A 10,981-nucleotide genomic window follows, 5' to 3' on the forward strand; every position below is an offset into this window, starting at 1 on the left:
GTGCGGCCCCAGGCGCTCTTGTCTCCGGGCTGTGGATGTGGATGCTGCTGCGGGGGGGGCGACAGCCCAGGCTCGTCCCTCACGTCGACGGCAATGTAATTGAGGCCGTTCTGGAAGCCGGCAGAGGTCTCCCTGCGCATTGGAGAGCCACTGCCCCCGGGGCAGCCAACCAAGCCCCCAGGCTGACTCGGCACCCTTGGGCGCGCCTGCTGGGGGGGCGGTGGCTGCAACTGGCGGGGGGAGGTGGGGCGCTCGTCTGCCCCACCCAGGACGCCGCTGCCGCCCCCTTCGCTGCTTTTCCTGAGACAGACGTTTTCCACAGAGGCCGAGTTGTGGCGCTTAGGGTTATGGGCGAAGGACGGGGACACGGGGGTCACAGTGGTGGTCGAGGAGAAGGTCTCGGAGCTGTGGCGGCGGCGGCCCCCCTGTGGGTCTGCGCGGATGACCTTGGCTCCCCGGTGCGGGTCTGGGGGCTGGCTCGCCTGCAGGAAGGCCTCCACTCCCGACACCTGATCCATGAGACTCAGCCTCTTCAAGCCGGACGTGGGGCTGGTCACGCGGGCACCCTCCGGCTTCGGGGGGGCCGCGATGGGTTGTGGCGGGGTGGCAGCTACGCCAAAGGCCATCTCGGTGTAGTCCCCATTGTCCCCAGTCTCCGGGGACGAAGAGCAGGCAGCGCTGGGGCCCTGGGAAGTGGACGCCTGGGGCAGGCGGTAGAGCTCCCCCGGCGGGGGCGGCGGCGGCGGCTGCGGCTGCAGGGAGGAGGTGGGGGCGGGAGGGCGCGGGGGCAGCGGCGGGTAGGGGGACGAGGCCTCGGGGGACAGGAGGGCATCCAGGGAGCCCACGGGGTCCCCGCTCTGGGGGCCCGGCTTGGGTGACTTGGGCGAGCTGAAGTCGAGGTTCATGTAGTCGGAGAGTGGGGAGCGCTGCCTGCTGTCGCTGCTCGTGCCCGGGGTGCCCGAGCCTAGGGATGAGGCCGGGCTGCTGGCCGACAGCAGCGAGGACGAGGAGGCCGCCGAAGCCAGCAGCGGAGGCGCGGGCGGAGACAGGCGAGCCGCGGCCTCGCCGAAGTCAATGTTGATGTACTCGCCGGGGCTCTTGGGCTCGGGCGGCAGCGGGTACTCGTGCATGCTGGGCAGGGTCTGAAGCCCCTCCAGGGACAGGCGTGTGGGCCGCACTAACCGGCAGCGCTGGTTCAGGAAGCCGTCGGGGCGGCCACCAAGGCTGCCACTCGGCCTGCTGGGCGAAGGCACTACTGGGTGAGGAGGCTGGGTGTGGCCGCCCGCCGCCGCGAGAGCGCACGTGGACGGCGCGGTCCCCGGGCCGGCCGGCGGTTCCAGCCTCTCTTCTTCCAGGATGCGCCCCACGGGGGAGCTCATGAGCACGTACTGGTCGTTGTCCCCGTTGCACGTGTAGGGAGCCTTGTAGGAGCGGGGCAGGGAGCTATAGCAATAGCCGGGGACTCCCCTGAGCATCTCCCCGCTGCCATGCAAGGCTGCTGAGAAGAAGTCGGGAGGGGTCCCCGAGGTACCCGCGTCGCTGGGGGACATGTTGAGGTAGTCCCCGTTGGGTAGCAGCTTGGCGTCGGCATTCTCCACGGACAGCTTGGAGCCACACCACATGCGCATGTACCCACTGTCCTCGGGGGAGCTCTCGCCTGGGGAGCTCGTCTTGTAGCCGCCCCCGTTGGCTGGAAACGCCCTGCTGACCGTAGGGGTGGGCGCCGGCACTGCGGCTCCCGTGGGGGGCGGGGCTGCGGCGGCGGCGCGAGGCTGCAGGATCTGCTTCGGGGCAGACACGCTAGTGGGGCTCATGGGCATGTAGTCATCACTCTTACAGCTGCCGCTGCCACCACCCAGGAGGGCCACGCCAGGGGTCATGGGCATGTAGCCATCGTCGGCACCCAGGTTACTGCTAGAGCTCCTATGGGACCCGATCTCGATGTCGCCGTAGTCCTCGGGGTAGGGGTGGTAGGCCACTTTGGGAGACGACACGGGACAAGACGGGCAGAGGCGGCCGGAGCTGCCAGAGAAGGTGGCCCGCATCAGGGTGTATTCATCCAGGGACGCAGAGGAGGGCTGGGGCACCGGCCGCTGCCGGGCAGGTGTGGTCAGGGAGTAAGTCCTCTTCCTCAGCCCTCGGTCCAAGTCCTGGGCCCCATCCCCCGAGACCCTGCGGTAGGGGCGGCCACAGTGGCTCAGGGGCCTGTCCATAGTCATGTACCCGTACAGCTCGCCCCCGCTGCCGTCCCTGGCCGGGGGTGTCTCAGCGATGGACTCGGGCGTGTTGCTCCGGTGGCTGCAGAAGGCTCTCAGGTCCCCAGGGCTGGAGCCGTACTCATCCAGAGACATGAAGCCAGGATCGCTGGGGGAGCCCGAGGCCGAGGCGCTGCCGCTGGAGGGCCGCTGGCTCGCGGGCTGGTGCAGGGGGTGCTGCAGGTGCGGGTGCGGGCCTGGAGGCGGCGGGTAGGAGCCGGAGCCGTGCCCGCTGCTGGACGACAGGCTGCTGGGGCTGGTGGCGGCTGGGGGCGAGTGCGCCACCGGCATGGACATGGAGCGGCTGTGTTGCAGGGCGCCCCCTGCCGGCGCCAGCGCCACCTTGCTCGCGCGGGCGCCGCAGCCGCCGCTCAGGGTGTGTGAGCGGCTCAGGGGCGCGCGCACCGGCCCGGGGCTCAGGGGACTCCCGGCCACCGACACCGGCCTGCCGCCCGCCGCCCCCGCCCCCGCCGCCGCGCCGCCGTCGCCCTCGCTGGCCGTGCGCACCCGACAGGAGCTGCACTTCGCGGCCGGCGGAGTGGCGGCCAGGCTGTCGGTGCGCGAGCGGCGCACCAGGCCCGTCTGGCTGGGGGGCAGGTTGACCAGGTGGTGGTGGCGGCGCGCGCCAGGGACGCTGATGGGGTGTGTGGAGGACGAGCCCGACGACTGGCTCTTACTGCGCGGCCGGAACTCGAAGAGCTCCTTGAGAGCCTTCATGGCCTCCAGGATGGTCTCGTGGATGTTCTGCGCCACCACCGAGTCGTCGGCCTGCATCCACAGCTCACCTGGGCCCGTGACGGCCGACCGGCCCACCTCAATGAAGAAGAAGCTGTCCGAGTGGCCGCAGCGGCGGATGTTCATGAGCTGCAGCGTCACCGACGGCTGCTCACAGTTGAGCTTCACGAAGCCGATGGTGCGCGCCGACAGGCACAGGCGGTACACGCCCGTCAGGTTCTTGCTCTGGCCCAGGCCCTTGGGCTTCAGGTTCACCTGCCACACCTCGCGGTAGGCGGCCGTGGCGGGCGCCACCAGCCCGTAGCTGTCATCGGCCGCGGCGGCGCCGGCCGAGCCGCCCAGGGCGCCGGGCAGGGAGGCGCTGCAGGACGCGGCGGTGGCGGCGGCGGGGGGCGCGTCGCCGGCGCGGCCCTCGCTGACCAGGTCGGTGAGCGCGCGGTACCAGCCCTCCTGCTCCTGCTCGTTCTCGGCCGCCACCGCGAAGTACTCGTCCTTGGTGTACAGCGCGATCAGGTACTTGTGCTTGGCGTCGGCGCGCTTGTTGATGTTCAGGCAGCAGTCGAGCGCGATGACCCGCTTCGGGGCGCCCGCCTTGCTCCGCCACTTCTTCTCGCTCTCGTAGTACTCGAGCCGCGGCGGCTGCGGCGCCGGCCCCCCGCCCGCTGTCGCCGTCGCCTCGTCGCCGGGCCCGCGCAGCACGAAGAAGCGCTTGTGGCCGTGCTTCTGCTTGCGCAGGTAGCCGCACTTGCGCACGCTGTGGTTGTTGTTGTTGTTGTTGTTGAGGTTGGGGCCGTCGCCGCCCGCCGGCCCGGGGGGCCCATGCAGCGGCGGGCTCGCCATCGCCAGCGTTTCAGGCCGCGCCGCTCGGCCCGGCGTGGAGGAGCTGGGGGAGAGCGGAGGGGGGCGCGGGCGGGGGCGGCTCCCTCCCCTCCCCTGCTCGCCCGCCGGAGCCCGCGTCCCTCGGGCCCAGGAGGTGGGGAAGGTTTGGGGAGCCCGGCGGGGGCCGGCACCGCGCGGTGGCGCAGCGCCCTCCGCGCTCCCGGGCCCCGGAGGATGCCCGGCGCGGGCGGTGGCCGCCCCCTGGCCCGGCTGCCCGCGGCCGCTGTCTCCCGGGCTCTCGGGCGGCGCCTGGGGACTCGCTGGCTGGGCCGAGAGTCGGGGTCCCCGAGCCGCGGAGCCGAGCCTAAGGCGCGCGCGGCCGCACCGGTCCCGCCGCTGCGCCGCGCTGCGGGGTGCCGGGGTGCGCCCGGGCACTCGGGGTCCGCGCCGCCACCGGGGCTGCTGCTGCTGCTGCCAACGGCGACCCGGGCTCGTCGCGGTCCCCGCCGCACAGTGAGTAACACATCGCGCACCGAGTGACTGAACTAAGAAGAGCAAAACAACATGTGACTCGGCGTTACGCAGGCACACACGGCGCGGCCGCCCCGCCCCGCCGCCCGCATTGGCGCCGCGCCCCCCGACGGACGGCCCTCGCAGCCAATGGGAGCAGGCCGCGGGGGGGCGGGCCGCGCGCCCCCGCCCCGCCCCCTCTTTCTCCCCGGGCTGCGTTTCCCGCCGTCCCCTCCCCCTCCCGCGGAGGCCGGGGCCCGGGCGAGGTGGGGGCCGGCCCGAGCCTCATTAATCAGAGGCTCGTTGTGGATGCCGGCGGAGGAGATGCCACCCAGGGCGGGAAAAGGGGCGCGCAGGAGGGGCGGGGACCGGCCTCTGCGCGGAGGGCCCTTCCCTCCCGCCTTTGACTCAATTAATTGGGCTCGGAGCTTCCGCCGGGGAGGGGACCGGAGGGAGGGGACACTGCAGGGGGCGGGGGCCGGCGGAGATCAAGGGCCGAGACCGCCAGCCGGGGCTGGGCGCCGGTGGGGGGTGCGGGGGGCCGCAGCACCCTTCCTCGGGCCCCGCATCGCCCAGCTGCCGCCCTACTCGCGGGGGCCAGAAGGGGCAATGAACTTGGCTGCCCTCTCGTAACCCCCTCCCACCATCATACACACTTGGGCGAGCGGATCTGGCGCCCAAACTCGGGGTGGGCGCGGGCCCGCCCGCCGCGGCGGGTTTGCGCCTGGGTGGTTCCCGGGTGCCCGGCCCGCGCCTTGTTTACGAGCATCCCATTAGTCACCGGTGAGCGCTGGGTCGATAGCAGCTTGGTACCCTTTTCCTGAAAGGAGAGGAGGGGCGCGGCGCCCCCGATCCCGGACAGTGCGCGCCTCGGGTGGCTCCCAGGGTCCCACCCGCTCGGGGGCGCCCTTCCCCCGCAGCCAGGTCGTGGGCTCTTCCGGGGCGTCCTCAGCGCCATTCACTTGTCAGGTTCTCGGGAAGTTGAAATCTTCTGTTTGGGATGTAATAAGAGAAAGAGAAGGAGGACGAGCAGGCGTAGAAAATTGCAGTTTCCATAGTGCCGGAAAGAGGGCGGGCTCCGGCGAGAACGCAGCTCCGAGCCCGGGTCCCCGCGGCGGGGTGCCCTCCTCCCCATCATACCCTCCCGGCCCCGCGCCCTGAGGCGCGGAGGTGGGCGGCTCCAGACCTGCGCGCCCTTCGCGGGCGGCGACTGCCTCGTCGAAAATGCCCTTGAAGAAGTGCTTCCAGTGTTGACATCTACAGGGCTTTTGTGATGGCTTTTGTGACTTTCCAAGTCGATTACAAATTAGTGCCCCTGCAGTCACATCTCATAACCGTGGGGGCAACCGGTGAGGATGGGTGTCCCTGAGTTGAGACCGGAGCAGCCTCCGGGTCTTGCAGAGACTAAGACTAACAAAACAAGCCCTTGTCTATTTTCTTCCTTTAATTTGTGTATCTTCGTGAAATAATTTGAAACAATAATGTTGGTTATTTTCTATTAAGTCCTGGAAGTTTGCCTTTGAATGTCCTCTATAGTTTACAAAGGTCTTTATTTTAAATGTAATGAAATCTTAAGTCTAAGGATAATAAGATTGTAATTTTTAAAAGGGTAATAAATATTTTCACATATTTGTCAGCATGTGACTTAAAGATTCTGCCAGTTGCTATTATGTGCCAAAAGAACCCTATTTACACAAAGAAAACAGCGTTTTAGCCAGTATAGTTATGATCATTGTGGAGTAGCATGAATTTGGGAAGAAGAATCAGTGAGGCATGTATCATAGTAGAGTTTGCCTCAAAGAGGTATATTTAAAGTCGATCTTCCATTTTAAGTCATACTTAAAAAAAAATAATACCTTTTGGAATGTCGTTTTAAGTGTGTGTGCCTGTATGCATGTGTGTGTGTGTGTGTGTGTGTGTAAGATTGTGTGTGTGTTGGGGGCACCTTTGTAGACATGGTGCTCTGGTTTTCTATTCCTTTTAGATCTTGTTGTCCTTTCTGTGTTAACAAATGTTGCCTAGCAATATGTCTACTCAGAAAGGAGAGATGAAGGGATTCTTGGAATTTGAAGAAAATGTGGCCCAATTTTGTCGGCTCTGTGATGATTTCCATCTTACTTTGTGAGGGATCTAAATGGGCCTGCCTATGTGTTCAGCAACCCTAACTAGCCAACAATGACCCTGGGATAACCTCCTTTCAGCCTCATGGGATAATGATCTCCTCTGAGAAAGTATCTTTTGCAATTGTTTCATTCTTTTCTTTTTGACTCCGGCTTTTTCTACAAAATTAGATTTTCATATATTCACTGAATCCTTATTAGCCGTGCCCCTCAGATGTTAACAAGTGTCGTCTTTGGGGTGTTTGTTTTTTCCCTTAGGGCTATTCTAGTGTTAAATGCCATGTTCAAGTTAAGGTGTTAGAAGCTCTAAGTTGGCACTTGGCACTTTCCCCACGTGCTGCCTCAATCACCAAGGGAGGAGGGCGAAGAACTCTCACCTACATTGGTGGCATTCCCATACCAGAAAGATCACAAATCTGGAGCAAAACTGCAAACTAATTGTCATTCTGAAGTCCTAGAACCTCTAAACACAAGTGTGGGAGGTACAATTTCCATTCTCATTAAGAAGTCAGCCCATGAAACCAACAGTAAGGAACTCTGTAATTAGAAGTATCCCTGTCTTCTTCCTCAACGAAGGAGCTCATTGTCTTTCTCTCTTTCTACTGCCGAATAAGCTATTTATTTATTTAGAGCTTGTCCAACACCTTGTGAATTTCCAACTGTTCTCCCATACTTTTTCAGCAAAAGTCAGCTAATAACATCTGCCAACCTGCTCTCCACGCAGGGCTGGGTGCTGCTTTGCGTGGCCTGTTGCCAGCCAGCAGCCTGGATGAAATATTTTCTCATGCTCCAAGATCTTTCGTTGGAAGTTCTCTTTGGTTTTACGGATAACTAAATGGCCATACCTTTTAGCATGGAGTGTTTTTTGTTTGTTTGTTTGTTTGTTTTGTTTTGTTTACACAGAATCATACACAATGATTTTTTGATTAAAACAAAAAGTCCTTTCTGGAATCATTTAATTACCCTTCATAAAGTAGTCAATTTCATAAAAATGTAGACATTAAAAATGCATCACAAATCCATAATACAAATAATAATAATGCAAATAATAGTAAGGATCATTAATTCTCTGTTTCATGGAAGAAAGGCACACAGAGGAGGACAAAAGTAGATAACATTTTAGTGCTTGTGAGGTTTTTTTGTTTTGTTTTGTTTAACCCCATAGTTGTTTGACAGTATTTCCTATCTGGATGAACTGTATCTAAAAATGGACTAAGCAGATAGTTAAGTGGAACATTATATAATCAGAATAGCTTCAATTTAAAATGTGCTTTAGGAGGAAAAAATAAAATAACATAAAATAAAATATGCTTTCGGAGGAGGTATAGATTTGAACCTCAGAGCCTTATGTCAGAGGACCTAGTTAGTCTTTAAAAAAAGTGACAGGATTTCATCACATTTTGCTTTATTAAATAATGTATTTCAGTAGCTCGTTTAATACATTTCTCTTTCTCTGATGAATGAGCCATGCAAAGACAGCCTTTTTCCTCCTCTAGAATTCGTAAGAGGACTTCCTGGACCTTCATAGCTGGGTTGTTGTTTTTTTTTACACCAATATATTTGCTAATATGTTTCAACTGAAATTTCATAAGAATTTTGTAACATGCTAATTGTGTGCAACAGAATGATTGACATGAGAGAATGTAACTACTGTTTGGATAGCTTACTATCTATGCATAGCATTCCAAATGTCTGAAGAATCAGGATTTGTTAATAGATCATACTGGTTCCTTGGAAATTGTAAAGTCTTTCCACTTTTGTATTTATTTTGTTTATTATAAATACTTACATGTTTTAGATGGTCTCTTAAATATTCATTAGGCAGGAGGGCTTTTCTGAAGGAGGGATTTTCTAAAATAAGTGACTATCTCGTGCATATAGGGTGGAGCAAACTACTATAACTTTGAATATAACTTAAAAATAAGAATTATTCTGAAAAATGTGTGCACTGAATTAATACTCTTTAGAAAAATACTCATTTATGTTGTAGGAACAAGTACAGTTCACCCAATACTCAAAACATTTTCATTTTAAATATAATTATGTTGAAGAAATTTAAACATATAAACAACCAATTACAAAGTGACTATAGTTAGTAACTTAAAATTTTTATTAACTCACCTCTGGATTTTGTTGTGTTTGAATTTTGAAAATGTATCTCTACATTAAAAAAAAACAAACAAACCCAAAAACCTTTTTTTCCCCATAGACTTTCCATGATAGAAATAAAAATTATACATTAATGACTGTATAACATTACTGAACCGTAAAAAAACAAAAAGGTTCCTTCTTAGAATCTCTCTCTTGGAATGCTTGGCCCTGTAACATAATACACTCACGTTTTGCACAACCAGATTGGCGCTCTGGGTAGTGCTGGCCCTCGGTGTCCTAGCTACTGGGTGAAAACGTTGTTTGTTTGTTGTTACTGTGGCTTTCTGTCAGAGCAGAACAAAATTGTCTGCTTCTCAATCTGTAGATCATGAGCAAATGACATAAAAAAAAAGGTCTCTAAATGACACAGCTATATTTTCTGGGAGGGAGGGGTATGAGCGGTGAGGAGAGCTGCGTGTCCTTGAACAGAGCAAATGTTAGGAAGGAAAGATCAGCCCGTGTTCATTGATCCCACTGTTTGCTCTAGGAGTGAGCTTTCGCCCTGTTTGTAAACTGCTCAGGAGGTAAGTAGGACAGGAGCCATTCTGCTTTTTGCCAGATGCTATGGTGCTTTGTGGAACTGGGTTGTAGTCAGAAACCTTCTACTTTTCTGCAGTTCGCGTGCTGTTTCTAGGCTTGCCTTTGAGTCTGTTTTCTAGCGTTGTTTTGAAATCCAACCTAAAGATAACAGCGAAATGTGAGCCGTTCTTGTGAATGGTGCCACCACCTGGCAACTGCTTCCTAAGGCAAAACAGGCTTTTTTGCAAGACCTTGCAGCCAGAGTGGAGGCAGAAAGTTGGTTACAACCTAACATACATTTGCTTTGCACAAAACTTTAAATAAGCTGGTAGAAACAATTTGAGAGAAGAGAAAGAAATACAGACAATGAGTAACTCAGGGCATTTTCAGGTGACAAATAAATGGATACATTCAGTTTAAAAACTTATTTTTTGTATGCTTGGGCAAGTCTCAAGCTAATACATTCACATTTTAAAATATATTTTATATCTCAATTTGCATATTTATTTACCAAGAACAGTTAGTGTATAAAAAATGAATATCAATGTTCGTTTAAGAGTTTAGAAAGCTACCTAACCAACAAAATTAAAACAAACAAGGATCTAAACTCAGGATTATTTTGGAGTAAACATGAGTTTACAATCAAGATTTGCTTGTCTTGCAAGCAAACTTTTTATCATATTTCTTCACTAAATTGACCTACCAGTCTCAAATATTTTTAGAATAAGCTGGTCATCTTCAGGGATATTGAAAAGCAAAATTTGAAAAAGTATGGATGGGAAAGAAAATATACCTTAAAAGCTAAGAAGAACAAAAACGCTTTTAAACTATAAGTAATAATGGCAGTTAATAAATGTCCAATGTAGCTATTTTTTATTGAAATAATTTCAACTTACACACTCATGACTTATTTATCAACTCTAAATGTATAAATTGCATCTTCTTTTTAATTGTTTTAGTCTGTCCTCAGGCAACGCAAATAATAGAGATACTCAAATTAGTAATGGCACCTAGAGGTAAGTTGTCTAAATAGAGTGAAGAGATCAGAAGACTTGATTTCTTTGCTACCAAGCATGTCCTTCAGGTACCTTTACCTGTGGCTGAAAAAAAAAAAAAAGCAATAATAATAACTGGTAAGGGTAGTTTAGCAGTATATGCATGTATGTTATGGCATTTGATTCTTACCAGCCTATGGGACAAGTGAAATATATACATAATTCTCCCGTAATGCTGATACTGTAAATACATGATTCCAGTGTAAGTGGGAATAGAACCTCGATCTTTCAATCCCACTCACCTGTGCACCCACATGCAGTGTTTAAGAAGAGCGGTTAACTACTCACATAGTAACTATACTTTTTGCCTTGTCTAGGACGCTTACAGCAAATGATATCAACTAAACTGGCTGGAGGAAATACGAGTTAGTGAGGTTCACAAGAAAATAATAAAGATGCTCTTAGTGCCATTTCCTGCTGGCTGTTGAGTGTTGGGTAGAGATGACAGTTCAGATAAGCTCGTTCTAAGAATGACCACTTCGAGTGTAAACACCAGCCTGTATTTCACCTTTGTTAGTTCTTCATTAAGATGTCAGCCTCTCATTTTGCCAAAAGAGAGAAAAAAATAAGAATTCTACATAAAAGTTTTCTTAGAATTACATTTTTTACTGCAAGAATGCCTTTTTAGGTATAATAGTAAGAATTAAAAAGCCATATTTACCACTGCTACTGAAAAGCAGACAGACAATGAAATATACTGCTATTTTGAGAGTTGATGATTTTCTGTTTTTATTTTGGGAAACTTGTACCTGATTTTAAAATTTCTACACACGAAGAATGTATTACAATTTCAACATGGCACCCATACCCCTTATAG

The 10,981-nt window shown here is 54.1% G+C and overlaps 1 protein-coding gene across 1 annotated transcript in view; it reads right to left on the reverse strand.

The window, feature by feature from the left end:
* The window catches only part of IRS2 (insulin receptor substrate 2), a 30,336-nt gene extending 25,974 nt beyond the window's left edge, over nucleotides 1-4,362 (reverse strand). Inside the window, exon 1 of the mRNA XM_081815205.1 lies at nucleotides 1-4,362. Coding sequence (XP_081671331.1) covers nucleotides 1-3,830 — 3,830 coding nt within the window. The 5' untranslated portion in view covers nucleotides 3,831-4,362.
* Between the last annotated feature and the right edge of the window lie 6,619 nt (nucleotides 4,363-10,981).

The sequence above is a fragment of the Leptonychotes weddellii genome, chromosome 3 (assembly GCF_054177405.1).
Source record: "Leptonychotes weddellii isolate Sample4059 chromosome 3, ASM5417740v2, whole genome shotgun sequence".
Lineage (NCBI taxonomy): Eukaryota > Metazoa > Chordata > Mammalia > Carnivora > Phocidae > Leptonychotes > Leptonychotes weddellii.